At 42.0% G+C, this 18,577-nt stretch overlaps 1 protein-coding gene across 2 annotated transcripts in view; it reads left to right on the top strand.

The window, feature by feature from the left end:
- The first annotated feature begins 16,136 nt into the window (after positions 1-16,136).
- Positions 16,137-18,577, top strand: part of PTPRN2 (protein tyrosine phosphatase receptor type N2) — a 652,626-nt gene continuing 650,185 nt past the window's right edge. For both annotated transcript variants that reach the window (XM_061349404.1, XM_061349393.1), the window contains exon 1: positions 16,137-16,436. In XM_061349404.1, coding sequence (XP_061205388.1) covers positions 16,319-16,436 — 118 coding nt within the window. In that variant the 5' untranslated portion in view covers positions 16,137-16,318. The remainder of the gene's footprint in view (positions 16,437-18,577) is intronic.

The following is an 18,577-nucleotide window of genomic DNA, read 5'->3' as shown; positions in this document are numbered from 1 at the left end:
TGCCTTATGGGGGGCAGGGGAGGGGGGCATGTAAACCAGTATCTTTGTTTTTATAAAACAGATAATAATTACACCTTACAAAATTATGTATATTTTGAGTTTGAGGCAGCAGGTGACCTCGGTCCCTGGAAAGACTACAGAATATATTCCTAGAAGTTACGGAAATGAATTTCATTTTGTGACATGTGAAGGACAAAGTGGTGGTTGAGAACAGCCATCATGACTTCACCAGGGGCCAGCTCAACGGCCCTGCGTTGTGTGGAAGAAGAGAAAGCAGAGAATGTCAGTTTTCCTGTCCTTAGCAATGACTTTCACACAGGTTTATCTAGTATCCTTACAGCCAAGTGGGAGGGAGGTGGGTGGGAAACTGGCTGGACCTTGATGAATAATAATGCAACAACATCAGATTATAAGTTGGTTGCTAGTGCCATTCCTCTGTGCAGATACTGTTGCCAATATTATTTAACAGTTTTATTAGAAGTTTGGGGCAAGGGATGAAATACAACCTTGGCCTGTTGACAGAGGACACCAACTTGGGAGTAATGGTTAACTCAGTGAGGGTAGGGCTGTCCCATTCCATGAGATCCTGACAAGCTGGACTTAAGAATCAACAAATTTCATAATGTTCAACAAAGACACATACTCTTCTTTCCTCAGTGGATTAACGCCGTACACCAGCCTAGCCAAGTGCAGAGGAGTGATCTTACTGCTGTCTTTACCTGCCCGGATGAGGACTAAAAAAAGACTTTTCTCAGAGGTACACATGAAGAGAATATGAAGCAACAGAAACAAATTGCAGCAAGAGAAATTCTTGCTGGATGTGAGAAAAAAAAATAATCATTATGGGACTAAATTGAAACTGGCAATGGAAGAACAGGTTGCTCAGAAAAGCAGTGGAGCACCCGTCCTTGCAGACATGCATATCTTGGCTAACTAAGGCCCTTACCATTGTGGTCTAATTTTAAAGTTAGCCCTGCTTGAGCTGGGGATTGCTGAGATTGAGCTGGTCAGATATTCTTCTGAGCTTCTTCTGAGCTTCCTTCCAACTGTAATATTTGTGTGATTCAGTGACAAGTATACTGGAGGGGAAATGCCCTAGCTATTAAATGTTTACTTGATTAATGCAGAAGTTAAATTGCTTTGTATTTAGCTCTTTTTATAAATTAATACTAATGATGCAGATAATGCAGACATGCAAGCCACTTATTTAATTTTCTCAATGCTACCAGATGCTCTCCTAAAACTAGTAATAGAATGCTGATGGCAGAATGTTATTCTGCCTTAACTGAGATATCTGCAAATTAGATGTCTAAGCTCATGGTATGGTTTAATCCCTGCTGGATGCTAAGCACCACACACCCAGTTGCTCATGCCCCCTACCCCTGGTGAGATGAGGGAAGGATTGGAAAGGTAGAGTGAGGAAAAGAATTCATAGGTTGAGATAGAAAAACAGTTTTATTGCTTTTCAGTTACTATAATTTTTTTTTAATGTAGGGAAAGGGGGAACAAACAGAGAGAAGAAAATAAAACCCAAGCAAGACAAGTGCTGCGCATGAAAACAGTTGCTCACCACCGATGCCTAGACAGTTACCCAGCAGCAGCAGCTCCCCACTAACTTTCCCTCCAGATTTATGTCATATGATGTGGGATATCCCTTGGGTCATATGGGGTCAGCTGTCCCAGCTGTGTCCCCTCCCAGCTGCTTGTGCAGCCCTAACCTGCTCACTGGTGCTGTGGGGTGAGGAACAGAGAAGGCCTTAACTCTCTGCAAACACTGCTCAGCAATAATGAAAGCATCCCTGAGTTACCAACAGTGTTTTCAGCACAAATACAGAACACAGCCTCACTAGCTACTTTGAAGAAAATCAACGCTACCCCAGCCAAAACTAGCACAGCTCATAATGCTGTATTTATGAATTCAAGATTTACCTTACCCACAACAGCAGCCTGACCAAAGAGAATACTGCTGCCACAGCAGGTATCCGTGGGTCTGCCAAGTGTTTATCTGACTGTGTCTTCATAAAACCTGTATTCTCTGGCCTTCATTCTTCTACATCTGTTAACAGGCAGGTGTTCCAGTAATGACCTTTTAAATCTTCTGATTATACAAATTACTCAATGAATATGTAAATCACAGGTTTTGGGGGTTTTTTTGTTTGTTTGTTTGGTTTTTTTGCTACTTAGTCTTTCAGTATTTGCGCATATTATTAAACTAGAAGAGAATCCAAACTTACTGCCTTGTTTTTCCTCACTGTATCATACTGCTTTTTCAGTTTTCACTTTTCATGGAAGACTTGTTACAGATGTAATATCCCAGAGCCTGAAAGAAAGAATGGTAATGCCAACATCAGAAATGGGCAGAGTTCTTGAAGAGCTTGGAAGTGATACTGCTAGGAAGGGTAAGAAAATTTAAAGACAAACCTTTGTCCTCCTACTGCCTGCCGCTCAAGTGGTCCTCCAAAGTGTGGAAATCATGATGCATTAATTGTGCAGCTGGTGTAGATTTCAGCTCAGTTTCTAGTCCATTTCTACTATAATTACTCTGACAGATGGAAAAATGTTGGCTTTCTTCAACACAAATAATGGTGTTCCTAGGACCCCTCTCAGTGCTTTGGCCTTGGGTTTTTTGTGGCAAGTTTCACAGAAGTGTCAGAGTTCTAGGTTTTACCTGCTGTTTTCCTTGCAAACTATGTTCTGCCAAAATGCTGAATCCTTTCATTTTTCTCTTGTGTCAGAGCTGTAAATAAGTAGTACGTTTCTTAGCTAATTTCTCTTTTGGAAGCCTGTAAAATAGATCTGTTTAATCTTGTTAATCAGAAGTGCTGCTGAAGTGCTACTGGGGGAGACGGGTTGGTCTTTGGTTTTTGTTATGGAATAATCTTGGTGTCCAGCCAGATGCACTACCCTGACCTCATATCTGAGGATTGCCTATTTAGACAGACCCTTTGAGATCTTTACACCTTTTCCAAGAAGTTGAACTTGACTTTTATTAATAAAAATACTCAAAATATGAACAAGATAATCCCATTCTAAGATACTACTTTGAGAAATTGCACTGGCAGCTCCCTGTGAACATACAACTGCCTGAAGAGCAAACTTCCTAGTCATAGCTGTATCTGTAAGTGGCATGCCTATCAGGCTCCCTTTCAAGCAAATATATTCATTGTAAAGCACTAGCTTTGAACTGTTTGCGGTAATCTGTGTTTGAACTTTATTTGTAGAGAGTTGGTCCCTTTTTTGATGACAGTGGTCATTTGCTGTCATCTGGCTGGAAACAAAGTCCAGCAGTCTTCCATCTAGCACAGCTTCAAATGATGAGCTAAAGAATAACCAGGGGAAGCTCCCAAGCTCCTTAGCAAATAAATGTTTTAAGGTATGGGTCCAAGCACACAAACTTTCAGACTTGCCAAAGAAAAGAAAAAATCCTTGCACCTGCTGTTTACTGCCCTAATAGCTGCAACACACTTCGCATTTTAACTCGCATGTGCTGCTGCTGTTGAGTGCTTTGAGGTCTTCTGACTTACAGAAGGAAATCAGAGAGACTAATTTTGATGCAATTGCTCACCTCACTTGATAAATGCCTAGTGAAGAATACTTGTGATAGTGACTGCAGTGTGAAATCATGAAGCACACCATCTACATTGCAGTATTACTCGCTGATCTGCTTCTGGGTCTTGTGAGCCAAGCTCATTGCAGAATGTCCTGCTGTGCCTGTGCTGGGTGCTGCACATGCAGTGGCAGCTGCCCATGCCAGACAGAAGAGCACAGCTTCGTCTACGTGTCTTGATGATTAGCTGGTCAAGGGCAGCCTTCAGGAACAGCCACAGGACTTTCTCAGGCAGACAGCAGTTCTTCAGTTTCACTGAGCCATTGCAAATAGGCACAAATCGTGCCTAATCTACTTCAGATAAGACTTCTTAGTCCTTGCTCTGTGCAGCTGTAGTGTTGTTTGCCTGAGCGTGACTCCAGGCACAGCCCTAGGCATCAAAAAAGCTGTAATTTTAGCTTTAATTACTGAGTTATTTTCACTGGGTTAGGTTGTTCGGCACAGACTTGTCCTTAGTCTTCTCTAGTAAGAGTGTGTCATTCGTCTCTGTTCAGTTTCACATCATGGTTCTAGAAAAGCTGCAGAAATCAGGTGTGTTAATACTGAGGAAGCTGCAGCAGTGGAAATTCACTTCCTGTTTTATCTGTTAGCATTTTTTGAAGCAGTATCAAAATCAGTTTTTGCAACATACCCTGTTACCATCAGTTTCTAGATGCTTATGACTCTAGGAAGTAGAAGCTGTTACCAACCTTTTTCTCCCCTGTCATTTTTTTGTTTTTTTTTTTTTAACCAGAGGACCACCTTGTTTTCAGGAAATAACTTAGTTCTCAAACACATGATTTTACACTCATTTGTTTCATGGTGCTTTTATTATTTCAGACTTACCACTACGAAATTCTTCCTATTAAAAGTCTAGCCCTATGTTTGATATTGCTGTCAACTTTGTCCCAGTTTCAAATATATGTTCAAATTTCATTATTTTATGCTTATATTTGTACTGTCATTAATGAAAATATTAAATAAGGTGCTGTTCCAAAACATCATTAGTAATTTCTTTTAAGCTTAACGTATTTCCCTTTTCCATTCAATTACTGTTCCTATAATAATCCTTGTCTTGGCTTAATAAATTTTTTATACACAGCAGTAACAGATGCTTTGCTTTATAAAGCCTTACATTCTAAGTAGGTACATTTTAGCAGCTCTCACTGGAAAGTTATGTGAATCCTGTGCAGCCGTATGCCTGCATCAAAGGACATATAAGCTAGAGCCAGTCCAGCTGCCTCTGGGTCTTTTGCAGTGTGTAGTGACACATGCTTCTGCCTTTGGGGGCAATTATTAAACACTTACATAAACTGTTTGTGCTAGCTCAGCTTTCACATGAATATATTGATTTGGCTTCTTTTTTTCCTTACTATAACCATCCTTACTTACTAATTGCCTAAAATGGTACCCACGTACCAGCTTGACAGCAGGAAATGTACACTTCGTGCACTGACCTTTTGGAAATCTCACCATGACCATTAAAAAAGGCAGGTATTAGCAACTTCATTTTCTCAGAATAGCATCTGAATTAAAAATACAGCATCTGTAAGAGGCTACAAATCCAATTAGACCAATCTAAGAGAGTTCTGGAAGGAAAAAAAAACAAAAACAACAAAACAACAAAAAACAACAAAAGAAGAGGTGAATCTCATTCCTGCGCTGGGCTACTTAATGTCAGCGTGACTCAAGTTCCCCCACTGCTGCACTGAAGGAAAAGCTACTTTTACTGAGGAAGCTCATTTCACTGATCCTAATGGCAAAAGCTGCACCCTTTCTTATACTGTTCTCTAAGCTTGGACTCTATTAATAGTATAAAGAAAAAGATTTTACTCTCACTCTTTTCTCATTTCCACACAGAGAGAAGTTCTAAGGCTTATCCTTTCTTTAAAAGTGGTCTTATATTAAAAATGACCATCCTTCATGACAAGAAGAGAGTTACCTTTCTCTCACCCTCTGTCCCCAGATTCCCTGTCATGACCAACTGCTCTTGATCTGCAGGATGACTGTTTTCGCGGGGCTCCCCACCCACTATGTGGCTACACTCATGTGAAATTGATGTGAAATCATGTGAATTGATGTGAAACAATATTTACTATGTGAAAATACTCATTTCACCACTGTTTCTTTCAGGTGCCTTAGCCAGTCCCCAGGGTCGTCAGAGGAATTCGCCCACACACCAGAGCTGCTCGGGGAATGTGCAGTTTGATGACCACAAGAGCCCATATTCAAACTCAATCAACAGTGGGCAAAATGTCTGAGAACTACACTGCATGGTGTACTATGCATCTGTGATCCAAGAGTCTGATTTTAAATGAAAGATACTAAAGGTGGGGTTACTAACTTTCAGTGTTTATCAAAATTGTATTTTATTTTACTTTTTCAGATGTCAGAATTTAAAATAACTAAGGTTATGTTAAGACTGATAAAGAAGATACATAAAACTAGTCCACCTGTAATGATTATAACTGTTCAATGCAAGAGAAAGAGAAAGCTTATCAGGGATTAGATTGCAGCCTCCTGATTCCATGATTTGATCTACACTGGAATTGATAGCAATATGTGGCTCCTGGGCTACCCGCCACAGGTCAGCCAGCCTCCTGGGAAGCCTCAGCTTCCCAGTTAAGATTATAGAGCCTTAAACTGCTTGAGCAACACATGGAGAGCAGGGAATCTAGCCTGTATTTTTTAATGTATCTGTGTATCATGATCCATTGATTGAATGCTTAAAAGCAAGCTTGTTTCAATGAGCTCTAATACTAGAAAGCACTCTGTGCTTGCTCTGATGAAAGACCCTCCTGTGCAATTAGCACATCTGAGCAGGTGTGATGCCTTTGGCTCTGGAAATATGTTGACTTTGTGAAAAAAATTCACATATAGAACGATTTTAATTATTCTGAAATTATGGTGAGGAGGAAGAGAAATCTTTTTGTCACAAATGTGAAGATCATTTTTGTCCCTTTAGCTCTCAACCTTCCTGTTGCAGCTCCAGTTTAGGACAGCTCCTTTACTTCTAATTTTATTCAACTGCTAATGAAATAAAAGGTCAGAAATTTGTACCTTTGTCACTTTTCACTGTGATACTCCTTTTTTTAATTGGTAATATAGGAGACTTAATGATAGAATACTAAATATCACCCCATTCCCTTTTTTAATTTTATACAGGCAGCTTTAAATAGCAAAAGTTTTGCAACACTGGCCTTTTTCAAAGCTGGTCGTCACTCCTTGGCTTTACCAAGAGCAGCACATGCACATTTATTAACACTATTGTGTAAGCAAATGATTCTGTATAACGCAACTCACGTAGTCATATACAATAGAAGCTCTATTATACAGAGGAGAAAAGTTATGGCGAACATTTAGCTGAGGAAGAAGATTCTTTTGAGAAGTCAAGTAGGTGTTTCTCTTTGGTCTTTGATCTCTGTTGGAATACTGAACTACAACAGAGAGCAAAGGGAGGGCTTTTTAAAGTAGTAATTCAGAACAGAAAAAAGAGCATCCTGTCTCTTCCATTATTCAACTTTTAATAGTTTCACCAAAACCTATGACTATTCTTAATATAATCTTGTACTTACAAAGCTACATAATGTAATTTCAGTGTAGCCCAAACAATGTTCCTTTCCCCAGCTGTCATTACCATGAACTTTCTCTATTTTCTTTTTTTGTTTGTTTGTTTGTTTTCTGGTCACAGCATAATCTCAGTAACCTTCCTTTAACAGAGATACGTAACAAGCAATGGTCCAAGCAGTCTTGTACTCTGAGGTTATCAGAATGCCTTGAGGAAGATTTTCTAACTTTTGTACACTAGACACTATGTATTTATTTTTATTATTTTTTGCTATTAAAGATTGCCCACATCAATAATCATTAGGCTATGAAACTGAAGTGAAAATGATCTCAGCTCAGTTGTTCTTGCTGCATTCTGATTTGCTTTCAAACTTATTGTTCAGTTCTAGATTTCCTCCCAGTATATTTCTCAGTGGTACTCTAAGTTCACAGTCATACAACAGCTACAGTAAATATTCTAGCTTCTAATTCACCACTGGGTTTCCTTCTGTACATAAGAACAGTAAGCAGGACAGCAGTGTTTCCCAGATAGAAAACAGGTTGAGCTTAACTCAAAAGCATTATGTCTTCAGCATAATGCAGCCAAAGCAATAGGCTGGAGAAAAAAATGGAGGGGAGCACAAGCGGCTTCTTGACTTGTTTGCTGTGCTATACTCCCTCTGATCACCACAGCAACAGGATGGAAAATGCAAGCATCTGCACTTCGCACGTTAGGAAACCAGATCCTTCCTTGTATATGACACAAAAAAACACAGTTTAAGAACATTACTAGAGCTGCAAAGTCAGATACTCAGAAGTCAGGAGGTATCAAAGTGAAGATGTGCACAGCTTAACCGTCACCTTTGATTAGGTGTTGAACGTCATGGTATTTTTAATTACATTAATTACATTAAGTTATTTATTCTGCACAAACTTTTCCCTACTCAGTGCTCAGTCTGTATCTGTTCTGTGGGTGATTCAAACCCCTTGCTGACGATGACACAGCAAATATTCAGTGCTTTTTCTCCACTTGTTCAACATACAGCTCTACACTTCATCTGCTGCATGCTATTCACACCCAGTGCTGAGGACAAAACAGGCAGCTTCCTCAATGGCGTTACTACAGCACTATTCACTGCAGCCCCAGCATTTCACAGTGATTCATGTATCTTCCCACCCCCCTGTGGGTTTACTTATCACCATTTTATAAATGTGCAGTGAGACTAAGTTAAAAAAAATCTATGAATTTTGGAACCTAGGTATGAGATGTCATGTCACCTCAAAGCATCCATCTCCAGCTGCAGCTGTGGGTGCTTAGCACTTGAATCAGACTTCAGGTTCCCAAGTTAGAAAGCAAGGGACACATAACCAGAGCTCCCCAGCAGCTTTAATCAACTACAGGCCTATTCTTTCAGAATGACAAAGTTCAGTAACCTCATTCATCCTTTAATTTAACACAAGAGGAGCAGATACCTCAGGGGATTAGTTATTGGTTGTAAAATCCATTCACCAAGTATCAAATCTAACAGATTAGTGAAGATGGCTAAAAATAGAATTTTTAAACTGTTTCTGAACTCTCTCTCTTTAAAAGCACCTAATTAATTTTAAAATGTGGTTCTCTGTTGGCATTTCACATCAACTTTGATCAGTGGCAACCAAATCTAATTATTCAGTGCACACCTAAGGGTTTCAACCTGGTTTTTGAAGAGTGAGAACCCATTTGCAAAAAAAAAAAAAAAGCATTTACCGATGTCTTATCATTTAGTCTGGATACACCATCTTGGTATGCTTAGTAAGTTCTCCAGCTGTGCTGAGAACTCTAAACACTCATAAAAATCAGTAGGAATTCAGATGCTTTTGATTTTGAAATCTGCCTCCAGTGATTTTAAGATAGGGAAATTGCAGTTCAGCTTCTATGCTGATTTGAGATGATGGTGGGCATTAGCAGGTGACCAAACCTTTCTCAGTTAAAAGGGGATAGACAGCTCTAGTGCACAGCAGTGACCTGTGCTTGTTCTGAGAGGCCAGTCCCTCTCCCAGCAAGGCCCAAATTGTCTTTCATAGACTGACACTAGATATAAAGATGTCAGAAATGGCCTGGGTTCAGATTCATCAGTTACATCATTATCCCCATCTTGAGACAGCAGAGGTCTGTTGTGCTTAGGTTCTGAATATCCATACATTGCTACTCACAGATTGCTTCATGCTACCTTTTCTTTCTCTTCAGCCAGTTTTATACCAAACAGCTTCAGCAAGTTTCAACATGCTGTTAAATGTAGGTGTCATCATAAGTGGTATTTGAACAAGTCAGCTAGAATTTTAAATGAATTTCAAATGAATTTGGGTTCAATCCAGACCTGCATATGCCTACATTTACAGAAACTGCTCTCTCTAGCACCCCTACCAATCCAGCGGAAAAGATTATGGAAATTTTCTTCTGCTGAAACCACCATGCATGCTGAAGGGGCTGGTCTGGTACCAAGGGTTCCTGCAGTCTTAGAAGTCAGCTCAAAACAGGCTGCCCTAAGCACTCATATACACAGATGTTTAGGTCTTCAGTTAATGTAAGTCCCATGTATAATTTTCAGTTAATGCAAGTCACATTTCCCATTATTCTCACAGGTAATTTTCTCTAGCTGCATTTCATCTCTTAGCCTCTGAACACTCCATTTTAGGCTCCTCTCCAACTGTTCTTTCCAGCAACACATAAAACCCATTATAATTCAGTTACAGCATAGGGAATAAAAGACCAGCTCACAGCTTACCAGTCATAACTAAAATCAACCTACTTTTTTCTTTTCCTTTTTTTTTTTTTTTTTAAACTCTATCAGTCACACATTTGCCTGATTCTCAAGGATTTTTCCTTCTGGCTCAGTGTTGAACTCCTGTTCCTCAGTGATGCAGTAATATCTAAAGTAAAACTTTTAGCATGCTCTGAAGACATCTTCTGATACAACTTTGGAAATAAGAAGAAAAGCTTTAAAATAGCTCAAATCAACAGTACTTCAAAACATTCCTACAGAAAACTGAATTGCTGTGATACCCATAAAATGTATCCTACCACACTCTTCTATGAAGCAATCTGACATCTTTTAGACCTTGCAAATATTTATTTTCATCCTAAGCTGTATCCAATATGAATTCTTCTAAAAATCTTAAGAGCTCTGCTTTTTTTTTAGATATGAAATAACTAATACTGAAGATCTGTAAATTCTCTACTGAATGCCAAAATTCTTTCAAGCATATTTATTTACACTCTGAAATGTTCAAAAAATTGAGAAAGAAAGAACGCAACTACTGCTGATGTGACCTGGGCTACACCTTTTCACACCACTTGAAGATTTCTCCCTTCAGGAACTTTCCTTAATAAACTTAGTCTCTGAATGTAGAATACACAACCACCAAATCTAAATTTTTTGTACTGCTACAATGAGGGTTATGACTTTAGCTCTCAGTAATCTAGGCTTCTGTATACTTCTCAACATCTAAACACGGTTAGTGTCTCAGGCACTGGGTAGTTATTTAAATGTATCGCTTATCACTACTGCAGGATAAAGTCTTTCATTCCTAACTGTTTTAAAATAGAAACTATTTTAATTCTATATTTTAAAAAAAGCAACATGGAATACGTGATATGTCTTCTCTTAGTGAAAGACTCAAATAAACAGAGCTATATAACCATGAACATGCTTTTTCAACATACGTATGTAAAAGAAACTACTTGTAAGTGCATAGTGCAAAATTTAGTGGGTTTTTTTGATAGTTTTTAATCTCAGAAGCTATTCCAGACTTTACAATACAGTTGCAATAAACTGCCCCCCAGACCCTAATTTTAAAAGAAATCTTGTCGCTTTAAACTTTCCATCAACAATACTGAATAAATATAATCAAAATATTCCAGGATATGAAAGTGTGAACAGTTCTGTAGTCGTTGTTTGAAGGGTGTCTCTGTCATCCTAATGAGAGAGCCATCCTGATGATCAGATCATCCTGAAGAGAGTTCCAAGTGCTTGTCAGCCTCCTCAAACAGAGTTGATGGGTCACACCAACAACATTCAAAGTGGCAAGTGGTATTGCTCCTCTTGTAACCATGCTACACCAAGGTGTGGCTCTAGAGATGGTTTTTCTAGCCTTAAGTTTCACAGTCTTCTGAAAGAAGTCTTCAAATCACAAGCAAGGTACAGGAGGATTACTGCTTCTCAACTGGCTCTTTCTGCCCTCAGAAAACATGGCAGAGGTTGTATGTGCAGCCTTGAGCCTCAAAAAGACTCCCATTGTGTCTGTATATATATGTGAAGGCTTTGAATATTTTACCTATGTCCTCTAGAGCCAGAAAATGTAAATAATTAAATAATCTAAATTCTGTCTTGTCTGGGCATGGATATAGCACAAACCTTTCTTTTTCTCTTTCACCCCTGTCCCCCCACCCCTCCACCCCCAATACAGCTTAAAGCCCTGCCAAGATATCTAGGTTACAGAATCTTGAACTGCCTGATAGATATTGTTCCCTATGGATTTTGGACCCATTAACAGGACAAATGATCTGCAGTTAATGTGCTCAGAAGCCTTGATATGGGGATGGGGGACAGGAGGATGAGAGGAAGAAAGAAAATGAAGAAGGCAATTTTAATGCCTTTTTTTTTTTTTTTTTGAAAGGGTGTGTTTGCCTATGCAGGTAGTCTGTATTTAGCATAGCTGGGACTGACCTTTTGTTCAGGCTCTTCTTTATACTTGGATAAACTGACAAACAGCTCTGTGATCCTTAGACAAAAAGTGCAGTTCTATCCTGTACAAATATACATATACAATTTCTACAGTCATGCAGGTGTGCCCATGCTTGTGTATGTAATTCCCATTTGAAATTAAAAAACAGACCTGCAGACGCTTATAAACATAGCTTTGGGAACTAGGTACAGAGTAAAACTCTCTTGCTGCTTTTGTGTTTTATAGTCCTTAGACTTCACCTTCAACTATCACGTGTTATTTTAATCCTGTTTATATCATTTAACTCATATCACTTAATTACTTATAAGCATTTAAGAGTATTTTTCCTTGTTTATTTTTGTGTTTAAATTATTCCCTGGTGATGTTCTACTTTAACTGAATCCTGTGTTTTACCCAATTTCTGATTCGTGTAATTTTGACACCTTTTCTTCTTACACCTCTAAAAATTCTATCATTATCTCAATTCCCAGCTTATTAATTCATTATTCCCACTATGTCATTCTAAATAGTATTCAACAAAATAAATCCTATACTCATCTTCTTGCTCCTTCCATGCTAAACTACTTCTGCCAACTAATGTCGTTTCTAGCAGGGATGTTTGCTTTTAATATAACCTTGAATGGCCCAGTGAAATTGAGAAAGGCTGACCTTATTGTCCAATAGTTAGATCATGTCTTTGAATCAACTAGAGCAGAAATTTGAGTCTTTAAAATATTAGGCCCTGCAGCTGTCCTGGCTGATGGGCAATTAGCCATTCTGGGATCATTTCTAGCCCTTTCTGGAACTTCTGGCTTTACTGGTGGATTTTTGATGAAAACATATACGTTTCCCATGAAAAACCTTAGTCAGGCAACACAGCATTTTCGAACAGAAAGTGTGTCCTTGACAAACTGTTCAACTGTGGTTACCATGGATAAGGATATAAATCTTTCATGGGTATAAAATCATATAGGTTATCCAGCTCTTCTTTCACTTTTCCTGGTGTGTTTTTCACACCTATAAGGGTATCATAAAAAGCCTCAGCTCCAGCAACTAATGACATGCTAAACTTCAACATGTGCTGAAATTTTCAGATCTATCATTTCCAGTGTCATTCATATACCCTCACATTCACCTTCACACACAATAGTAATTGCAAGCTGATACTTTATCCTCTCAGCCACCCTTCAGTATCTTTACTAGTTTAGAATCCCTTACCAAAATGATTTAAATATTCCCTCACAGAAATAATTACTGATACCCTCTTCTATTCCTTTTTCAAAATCGCCAAGTCCTATGGTTTTGTTTGAGCCCCACAACATCCCTGACTTCAAGAATAATTTTTGCAGTCTTTCTAGTAATTTTCACAAATTACTTACACCCTTTAGGATTTCTTTTTCTATGGTTCAGAAACTTATTGAAAACATGATAATAAAACTCCTAACCAAACAGCTTCACAAGGTTGGTAGACCTAAACGTGGATGCTTAATTTATTATGCAACTATTTAAAACCTTGGCACTGAGAAATGTCTTGAGAAAATGACTGTGAACCAGCAAAGTAACCTGCATGTGTCATAACATGTTATTTACACTGTCTTACTGTTATTCATCTAATTTACACACAGACTCCAGTCTCAGTTTTTACATGTCATTAACAAAATTCATTATACCTAATACCACATATTTCAATCTGTCCCTGGGGCTTTAAGACAGATCTGTCTATCTTTGCTAGCTACGGCCTACCATAAAACTGTACAATACAACCAGGTGGAAAATGCTTTTCACTTTCCAGTCCTGAGAATTCCTACTTGAGTTGTTTCCAAATACCCAATTCACCTACCAATTGACTCTCTACTCTTTCCTTAACACCTTACTCCTGTCTTTACTAACCTTGTGTACTCAAGGATTTCTTCCTGCCTTCGATGAAGCCCTTTCTCTCTTGATTTTTCACATTGCTTCACAAACATTTGAACAAATGTCATTATTTTTCTAATCCTCTGCACAGAATGCCTATGAAAATTCTAATTTCCCTTTAAAATCTGCATAGTGTTTGATCATAAATTCACAAGAGCTATGCAAATCATTCATTGCAGAGCTGCAATGACTTCCAGTAATATCACTGCTATTTTGACGAACAACCTGTTCTCTCGCTGTGCCTGCCATTTGCTCCTTTCTTACCTTCAGTTGTTCTGCAGTTTTCTGCTAATTCAGATGACCTTTTTCCTTCTTCCTACTACTAGCTTTTAAAGCCAGATGGTTTGCATAACCCATGAGAATATACTAATTTATGTTTCAGCACTTTCATTTCTCATCTTGTCCTTTCCATAGGATGCTTTTCCCTCCTTTTTCATTTCTCCCCTTTCAGTTCTCAGATTTCTCTCAGAGCTGTCAAAATTGATTTTCCTGAGGTAATGGGACATTTTGGGTTAGTGAAACCACTCCTAATGAAACCACTCCCCTGCAAGATGCATGTAACCATTTAACGGACCTCAAGGGCAGAAATGCTTGCAAAGACCATCCAATGCTTTTGCAAACCCTGGGACAGTGAACAGTATCCAGTAGCAATATATTTGATTGAAATTGCTGTTTTCTGAATCAAATATTGCCCTTTTTTCCATATAAGTCACCAGCCTTAACTACAAAGAATTGACTTTGCACCAGTTCTAGAAGCCATGTCTCCTTTTCTCTAGCGCAAAGGTTCACTTTTCCCACAGAGCAAAACTCAGACAGTAAGAGAAGTCTGCAACTCTCTGTTAGGGCATAAGTGAGCCATAAGTGTCCCATGTGCCTCCCCGTGAGCTCACACCCAGGTCCTCTGCCTGGAGCCCAGGGCAAAGCTCTAACCTGGGCCCCCAAACCTGGCTCATCACTCCATGAAAGGTACCAGCTGCTCCCAGTGTGGTGGCTCATCTCTCTGTGTCCTTCCTGTTGTGGATGTGTTGGTGTTGTCTTCTCTGCCACTTTTGAGGTAAGCAAGGAAGAACAGCTGTGATGCCCAGAGAAGCTGTGGCTACCCCATCCCTGGGGGTGCTCAAGGCCAGGTTGGAGGGGGCTTGGAGCAACCTGGTCTAGTAGAAAGTGTCCCTGCCCATGGCAGGGGTTTGGAACCACGTGATCTTTATGCTCTCTTCCAACACAAACCAATCTCTGATTCTATGATTCCATGGCTAGTTTGTCCCATGGGCTTTTTAGTTTCCTGGTCCATGGCAAAGCCACTTCATGTTTTTACTCCTTTGTCCTGGTTTCGGTCAAACCATGACACTTTTAAAAACCCTGAGTGTGAGTCTGTCGTGACTGTATCTGGTTAAAGCCAGGGATGAAGCCCATCAGGGAGTGTAGTTAGAACTGTTTACTTCAAGTATGAAGAAGACTGGGAGAATCTGAAACTTCACGAAGGAACAAAGCAGATGCTGGGGTGATGAGGGGAGCTCAGAGCAGCCAGCAGTCAACGTGGCACACTGCTGGCTGTCCCAGTCAAAAAGGCATCCCCTGACAGGAGGCATGGCAGCTGCACTGTTTCACCTCAGTGACTGTGGCTGCTGCCTTAAAGGCTAAATATTATTACACCGAGCTTGTGAAAAGATGGGAGCCTGTGAACACGGAAGGAGTCAATGGGTTCGTGCCAGACTTCTGCTCCTTCCTGGCAGCCCAGGCCGAGCACTCACACTGATGCAGAGTGAATCTGGGACAGGAGGTAGAGGACAAATGTCACCCATGCGAACATCTCCCGGGCAAGCGCACACACCTCAGCTGTGGGAGGTGTTTACCTGAGGGCTCAGAAAACCCTTCACGATGGCGAGTAATTTTCTGTGGGAATACCGGTGGTAAACAAGGCACTCTGAGGAGGCCGTAGGGAGAATCCATCCAGCTAGCGCTGGGTAAAACTTTGACAGGGGTTGGTTTTGCATACAGGTGTGCGGAACAGGCACATTTAATAACTCCCCCCGCACTCTCAGCCATCTTTATGCGGTATTCAAGCGCACAGCTTTTCAGGCGGGAGCGACCCCCGCCGCCCCTCGCCCGGCGGCGCACGGCACTGCCCGGAGGCTCACGGCCGCCTGAGGCGGAGCTTCCTTCAGGGCCGGCCGCAGCTTTCGGGGCCGCGGCCGTCCCCTGCCCTCGCTCTGCCGGAGGGAGGGGGTCGCTAACCCGCGATCCCGATAGGGAGGGCAGAGCCCCCCGCTGCGGCCGGGCGGGCGGGAACCGCGGTGCGGGGAGGCGGTGCCGCGGAGGGTGAGCTCGTTGCCCCCCCCTCCGCGCCTGCCGGGCGGGCCGGGCCGGGCCGGGGCGGGGCGGGACCGGCTAGGGGGCGGGCGGGCGGCGCTGGTCGCTGTCCTGGGTGTTGAATCTGCTGCGGCTGCTGCTCGCCGGAGCCAGGGAGCGGCTGCGGGCTGCGGACGGCAAAGGGCGGGCGGGCGGCATGGAGTGAGGGCTGGCGGCGGCGGGCAGGGGAGCGGGACAGCTGCCTGCGATGGGCCAGGCATGATGGGGGCGCTCGGCTCCGTCCTCCCGCTGCTGCTGCCGTCGCTGCTGCAGGTCCTCGCCGCCGCCCCGCTCACTCAACTGCCCTCCGCCGGAGCCGCCGCCGAGGCGCGGATCGGTGAGTGGGGCGAGGGGCGGGAGGCGTGGGGCTGACGGGGAGCGGGGCCGCGCCGACCCCTCCCTCTCTCCGCTGCTGCCCGAGAGCTTCCTCAGAGGCAGCTCGACAGGCCCCCGGTGGCCGCGCCCGCACAGCTGCGGGCGAGGGGCCCGTCCTGCGGTCCTTCACGACCGGCTCTCTGTAAGGGACCCCGTTCTCCGGTCCGTGACAAACAGATCCCGCTGAGGGGCCCCGTCCTCCGTCTCCTTATGGCGCGGCTCCCGCTTGAGGGTCCCTGTCCTCCGGCCCTTCGCTACCGGCTCCCGGCCCCTCACACCTCGTGGGTCACTCCTATCCCCGCCGATCCCTGGTCAGCCCAAGGCTGGTCCCGTATCCAGCAGCCCCAGCGGGGTGTCCCGGCGGGATCTCTGGGACACCTCTGAGGAGCTGGTCTCAGCCAGTGTCCTCACATACTGAAAACTTCCACCGAGACAATCACGAGGACCTTAAAGTCGAGGTGCACCGCTGCCAAGCCACCAAAAATGCATCCAGCCTTACGTATTTGACCCTCCTCCCAGTTTAGTGGATTCAGCCCACGAAAGCTCCCTTAATAGTTCCAAACACAGGAAATCCCCAGGCCATAAATCCCCAGAAGCAGCCCAGCCTTCTTTGCTGGTGTCCACCCGTAACTCGTTCTGCTGGAGGTAGAAGTCAGCACTGGCTTCAGGTTGAGCCTGTTTCAGAGGTGTCTACAGATCCCTGGTGCTGTCCAGTAAAGACCACTAAGCAGCTTCTTTCTGTTGAGATATTCTCGGACCAACCCCTTCCTCCTTTAGGAGGTGCCATCTGCACTGAACATCCCCACCTGCTAAAATGGCCCACGGCAACATGAAGGGATCCTGAAACAAACTCTGTGTTTAAGATCAATGCTATTCTCTGCCTGTCTCTCTGGCGTTCCTTTCCTTGCACTGAGACACACGTCTGTTTGCTCACCAGAATTATCTCCAGTGATATCTACTAATACAGTCAGTTTCATTTCACTTGCAGTATCTTTCCAAAATGCACTTTAAGCCCAGATCATAACTGGGAGTATTTTGTATTTTTTCCCATTTTAATTTCTATCTAGAATGGTTATGGACATCAGGGAGTGAAAGCTAAACTAGCTCTCCCTAAGTAATCTTATTCTAAGATAAAATATAAAATAAAGAAACAAAGGAAGTCTCCCACAGAAGTACCAGTGCAGTCTTCCTCATGTATATTTTGTTTATTAAGCTGACCATGGTTTTACTGAGGCTTCAGTCAAGTGGCAATACAAATGAGCTATTAAATGTTTGCTATAGTGAGGGTAGTGATGAAAGGCCTTAAGGAGAAACGGTGTGGACTGGATATATCCCTCCCTCCTCTCTCCTGGTTGCTATAGATATAGACTGTTTCTCCTAATCTGCTGTGGAGAAGGCATACATAAAAATATTGAAAGTAGTAGCTGTAATTTTTACTTTTAATAATGCAATAGGCTGTACATCGTGCTTTCAAAGTAGATTTTGATTCTCTCTAACGTAAGCTGGGTCAGAAATCTTTTTCAGCATGTTGTAGCTACAAAACAATGTTTGTGTGTTTGTCACTTCCCTGTAGCTTCCCTGGGTTCCTGCGTCAGCAGGGGTGTCTGCCTCACAGTTAAGGCTTTCCCTGTGCGGAAGGGAATGGGGAAAGAGCAGGCTTGATTTTACATAGGGAATCCACTGGTCTGGAAGGTATAATTCGGAGATACTTCAATAGCAGGTAAACAAGTTGAGCCTTTATACTTCTTAACTTATGTCTCATGGACCTCTGTGAAAGATGGGAAAAGATTTATTGTGTGTGACAATATGCGGAAAAATGTTTGCATTGCTGGAAGTGAAACAGATTTAGCTGTCTCTTCCCTCAGTTCTTGTATTTCTTTTATTGACCAGTGTTTCAGATCTCATTAATCTTGAGTTCAAACTATTTATTACAGTAGATTCTGTTCAATTTGAGATAACAATTTCTAGCCATAACAGTGCCCAGAGTTGCAACTGTAATTTTACCGGGTATCTAAGGTTTGGGGTTATTTGTGGTTATAGGTAGATGGTACGAATTTGGATTCTTATGCACAGTACCATCTTCTTTAATTGAAAATTGAGCAC

Source organism: Neopsephotus bourkii, unplaced genomic scaffold (assembly GCF_033783945.1).
Source record: "Neopsephotus bourkii isolate Nb327-2 ecotype Australia unplaced genomic scaffold, CSIRO-AGI_Nbou_v1 NB_53, whole genome shotgun sequence".
Lineage (NCBI taxonomy): Eukaryota > Metazoa > Chordata > Aves > Psittaciformes > Psittacidae > Neopsephotus > Neopsephotus bourkii.
Note: the sequence above shows the minus strand (reverse complement) of the source record. Positions and strands in the feature narration are given on the sequence as shown.